The 5,258-nt window shown below is 39.2% G+C and overlaps 2 protein-coding genes across 2 annotated transcripts; both read right to left on the reverse strand.

The window, feature by feature from the left end:
• Positions 1 to 547: 547 nt before the first annotated feature.
• On the reverse strand, positions 548 to 961 carry LOC134256382 (uncharacterized). Its single transcript, XM_062739025.1, has one exon. It carries the CDS (start codon positions 959 to 961, stop codon positions 548 to 550), a length of 414 nt encoding a protein of 137 aa, XP_062595009.1.
• Positions 962 to 4,046: 3,085 nt separating this feature from the next.
• On the reverse strand, positions 4,047 to 5,016 carry LOC134256383 (uncharacterized). Its single transcript, XM_062739026.1, has 2 exons — positions 4,558 to 5,016; positions 4,047 to 4,079 (listed from the first exon to the last, which is right to left on the reverse strand). Exons 1-2 carry the CDS (start codon positions 5,014 to 5,016, stop codon positions 4,047 to 4,049), a joined length of 492 nt encoding a protein of 163 aa, XP_062595010.1.
• Positions 5,017 to 5,258: the final 242 nt, after the last annotated feature.

Genomic DNA, 5,258 nt, shown 5'->3' on the forward strand with positions numbered 1-5,258 from the left:
GATATAAAAGGAATCTCCAAAAATAGAAAATTCACATGTTATTGTTTACATTGAATCTACTTCCGGTATAGAGACTGACTTCCAGTCATACAATCAAAGTACTGAAAGTACTGAGAAGCGCTAGTAGTATAAACTGTCTGGCCGGCCGAGTCAACTGAGTGCACTTTTGGGGCTGTGGGGGATAGGCGGTTCAACTGAGTGCATCCCCTGTGGGGGATAGGCGGGTCAAGGGAGTGCAGCCCCTGTGGGGGATAGGCGGGTCAAGGGAGTGCAGCCCCTGTGGGGATAAGTGGGTCAATTCAGTACATATAGTCGGCCCTAATTACGGGGGGGTGTGTTTACACTGTGTTTACATTATACTATATACGCTGCTACTACGATTTTGGCAGCGATTCAAAAGAATGTGATTATGACGTCACGCTTTCATTCACAGTCTAGACGGTCTAGCCAGCCAGCCGGTTCAAACTGGATTTCCTCAAAACAATAACAAATAACTCACAATAACAAAAGAAGACAGCAATTTTATTCAGAATGAAAATACATCAATTTACTTCTTCTTCTTCTGTGCCTTATCGGTCATCAGGGATAGTTTTCTCTTCTGTGTAGTACTGGGGCCTGGAATCTCTCTGTTGTCTTCCTTTTTCTCTTTTTTGTCTCCTACTTTCACTAAAGGTTTGGTCTGGTGGGTCCCTGAAATCTTGGGTTCTTGAGGCTTTTTCTCCAGTTTTTGTATTTCTTTGACAAATTGTTGATCCTCCTCATTCTCTTTACACTGATTAGCCCAATGCCCAAATTTCCCGCACTTGTAACACAAATCTTTCTTGGGGCAATCTGGGGCCCAATGCCCTATTTCTTTGCAGATGAAGCATGGATCCGTCTGTCTAGTTTTCTTTTTTTCTCCCGATTCCCCTTGTCCTTTTTTCTGGTAAGTGCTTCCTCCTCCTCTCATTTTATCTTGCATGTTAGTAACTTTCACTTCTAATTTGGATAATTTAGCACGAATCAAAAAAATTCACTGGCGTTGTAAGTTTTCAGATCAGTCAGCTTGTTTTCATGATCACCCACCTTCTCAGCAATATATTTCAGCTTGTTGTCATGATGTCGCACCTTCTCACCAATATAATTCAGCTTGTTGTTAAGATCATTCATCTTGTTGTCAAGAGCAGACAGCATGTTAACAATTCCATCCAGAGTTGTATTTAGGATCCCCATATCTTCTTTATTCGCATATTCTGGAAGATTATACATGCCCAAATCTAATCCCACTGCATCCTGTGACTCTGGCATGGGGGGTCCTACATACCCTTCAGGTGTCACATAGCTGGGGTTGTCTGGGGTATTCATCATTGCTTCTGTCATAATATTTTTTTTCACGTCTGTCAAGTTCGAAATGCCAAGCAAGAATGATCGTCAAATCCCAGCTCCGCTTTATATACCTGCTGTGGGGGGCGGGGCGTGTGCACGTTTTACCTACGTTTTTTATGCTGACTACACAGGTAAAATACTTGGCAGCGATTCAAGTCAGCGGCCCGTGTGCAAAACATACGATAGACCTACGTTTTTATGCTGACTACACAGGTAAATTCTTGGCAACGATTCAAGTCAGGGGGGCCGTGTGCACCTTTGACCTACCTTTTTATACCTGTTGCATCACCTGTGAGGGGGCCGTGTGCAAAAATACGATAGGCCTACGTTTTATACTGGTGGGGTATAAATGAGAACAAAATTCTGATCCTTTCTTCACAATCGACTATCATGTCAACCCTGATACACACTCACTCTCTGATTCTAGATGGGTATGATTGTTTAGTACGATGGGCACAAAATCACCAAGAATCTCTACCCCCGGAGGCAGAACAAGTATTTCAGGAAGCCAGCACTATCATGGAAACCCCTCAGGATTTATGGTTACAATGCCTAGCCTTATCACATCATGCGACGACCATGGGGAGACTAGCTACCATACATTTTCTATGTCGACATATGAAAACAATTCTGCCCCAGAAATGGTACGGACTGAACCTGACCCGTTATTTCGGAAAGCCTTACAGTTTCCTGACCCATCCCCAAGCGGGCAAAGTGATTTTACTGTGGCAGGACATAGATGCGATGGAGAAAGTATGTATTCAATACGGAATGAAATACCTGGAAATTTCACACAGGCTAGGAAATCCGTGACTTTTAATACCAGCCTCAATCAAATCTACGAATTACCCCCCGAAGACCGGAGAAATCCCTGGATGGCCCTAGTAGCGGATCGAATACGATTTCGGAGGAGAATTCGACAGTTAGAAGCATTGTTAGTTTTTAAGAAATAAAATAAAAATCTTGTAATACTACATCAGTGTTATGTTATTGTATGACGTCATATATACATTCGGGTTCGGCCTTTCCCCCTTCAATTTTGCTTTCTCACTGTGGTGGGCGTGTTTACCAAGTGGTATGATTTTTTTTAGCCAATCACATTTGATCACATGATTAGATTTTCCATGTTTCGCACGTGCTATTTGACTATCGTCTGCTATTGTAAATAAATACAAACCCTCCGAGCGCTCAGTGTCATTCCTTCGTAGCTGTTTTGCCAGTAAAGAAAGAAGAAGAAGCAGAAGAAGAAGAAAGAAGAAAAGATGTCAGGAAGTGGCAATTTCTTTTACGAGGACCTCTACCTCATTCCTGGTATTGTTTTTGAAAATGTCTTGATCCTGAGAAGGCTTGATAATGGCAGAGAACTCGTCAGAATTAACTTGGCCAGATTCCAGGTGAATGACAGGCAACGACGGAGGCCCCACCCTTACAGGAGGGAAGCACCCCGTTCGCCGGCGCCACCCCCACCACAACCTGCTGTCCCTACCCGCCAGACCCAGGCCCGAAACCAGGGCCGAGTGCCGTCCTGGGGATTAAGAGTTTCTACTAGAGGTATTTTTTGTAGTCTATGCATGTCCGACGACGAGCCAAGTAATTTCGTTTGTGGGCGGTGTCTGCAAAGACCCGCTTGTATCTTATGTGCGGCCCGCATCGTAGAGAGGAGTTTGGTATGCCCCCTATGTAGGAATTCTGAGGCAATGGTGGTACCCTTCACCATAAGGTCAGGGACGGACAGGGACCAGAGTTCCGACGACGAGGATGACAACGTCAGCCAGATGGTGCAGCAGTTGCTGTCCAATTAAAAAGAGTAAGCGAACGCCCTCACTTGATCCCAAAACTTGAAGAAAAAACCCCCCAAAAAATTACAAAACCAAAAAAAAACAAACCAAAAAGTGTTTTGTACCAAACAGCCCTTTTAAGGGCTACCCAATTGTTTCGAAAAGATGCCTTCATAAGCATTCAAAAGAGAAACGTATTGTGTGTGTGTCTTAGAAAAAAAAAAGATTTTCTTTTTTTTTCTAAAATACAGTCAAAGAAACGATTGTATCTTAGAAAAAAGAGGATCTTTTTTATACAGTCAAAGAAAAAGAAACGTTTGTGTGTGTGTTCAAAAAGAGTACCTTCTACAGTCAAAAAAAAAACAAGAAACATTGTGTTTCTCTCAAGTTATAACACCAGGTCACTTTTTAAAAAATTTTTATGTGTTCAAGTACGACTTAATTTTCTATGTAAATTAGGCCGCCATGATGAATCTCCGCAAGATTTTACCCCAGTGAAAAAGGCTTGTAATCCACCCTGTAGGTCGTTTAAAGTTGTTTCACATTGTTTATGATTGTGATTATGTTATCACTCACCTATATGTTTAATGTCAGCTATGCTAAATAACCCATTTCTGTGTAATTTGAGATAATGTTTTGTCATGTGCTTAAAGTATGGCCTGCTATTCATGTCATCATTTAAAGTCGATCCTAAATAAATCTGTCTTTTAAAAAAATACATTTTTTACAATATGATTAGAGTATAGGTATCCATATATATAAGAGATTTTATTTTGCATTACATTTATAAGAGGCATTGTCTCATGTAATTTAAATCATAATAACAAAATGGGTTTTTATTTTTCTATACAGTCCTCATCCTGGAAGATATGTTTTTGTTCCTAACCATCTATAATCCATTCTCTATGAAGTGAAGCGTGCTGGCTGCTGGTCTTCCTTTGGAAAATACACAGTGAATCAATTATGATAAAAACAAAACTTGAATCTAAAAAAAGTTTTCAATGAGATATCATTTTAATTTATTTAATTATTATTATTAAGATAATTATTTAAAATGTTTTATATTTTTTAAAATGGATAAAAAAAAATAAAATCTGAAAATGGAAATCAATATCATAAAGATAGCAAGTTTTGATTCCAATTACTGATGAATTTCTGAATTTTCCATTAACTATTTGACATTATATCACAGGGGAAAAAGAAAAAAAAACTACTTGAGTTTTTCTACTGACCCTCCCAAGAGATCTGCTTATGAGTACATGGGGATGCAGTGAACCTTCTCTCCTGTTTTCAACAGACTTTAGAGTATAACAGATAAAAAGGTACTTTTTCTTCATTTATTTTTACATCACATGAAAACAAACAATTAATGATGATGATGAAGAATGTACACATGTTTTTCATAAGTGTGTACAAATTGTTCAATATAATGTCTATAATGAATCCAATTTCCTTGGGCTAGTCCACAGCCAATCTTGTAAGGAAAAGCATAAGTCTGGTAAGGTAAACTTTCCCCCATTTCTTGTAAACAAGTTTGAAACCATTCCTCTCTGTTTTGTGGGGTATCCTGATAAGTGGTAATTCTTTTAGGTCGGTGACTTGCTTTTCCATAATCCCATTGAGCTAGTAAACAAATGACTACAGGGGTTTGTGAGGGAAACACCTTAATAGTGCCTGGAATTCCTCTATCTTCTTCTACGGCTAAATTTCTAGTCCCTAGAGGTCTGCGAGTGGCATAGAGATTAGCTTGTGGGAATTTCTCTGCCAGACTTTGACTCAATCCATGAGCTTTTACAGTTAAACAATTACATTGATGAACAACAGCTTCTACCTCACAGTTGAGTAAATCACCTTGTATCTCCTGGAGACTCATGATGTAAAATGAATCTATTTTTTAAATCACCCTTGTTTTTATAGATCAACAACAACACAATAAAACAAGATTTTTTTTTATTCAGGTAAATCTACAATCTCTTGGAACTAATTCTTTGTTTCTCACATCAGGTTTTAGAACTCCATATTCTTCATAGTCACCTTGTCTATAAAAAGTTCTTTCCAATTCTGGGGTGCTGTAAGACATCTCAAAACAGGTTAATTTATGAATCTTTCTGTACA

The sequence above is a fragment of the Saccostrea cucullata genome, unplaced genomic scaffold (assembly GCF_032062105.1).
Source record: "Saccostrea cucullata isolate Sc308-1 unplaced genomic scaffold, CSIRO_AGI_Scuc_v1 ctg16858, whole genome shotgun sequence".
Lineage (NCBI taxonomy): Eukaryota > Metazoa > Mollusca > Bivalvia > Ostreida > Ostreidae > Saccostrea > Saccostrea cuccullata.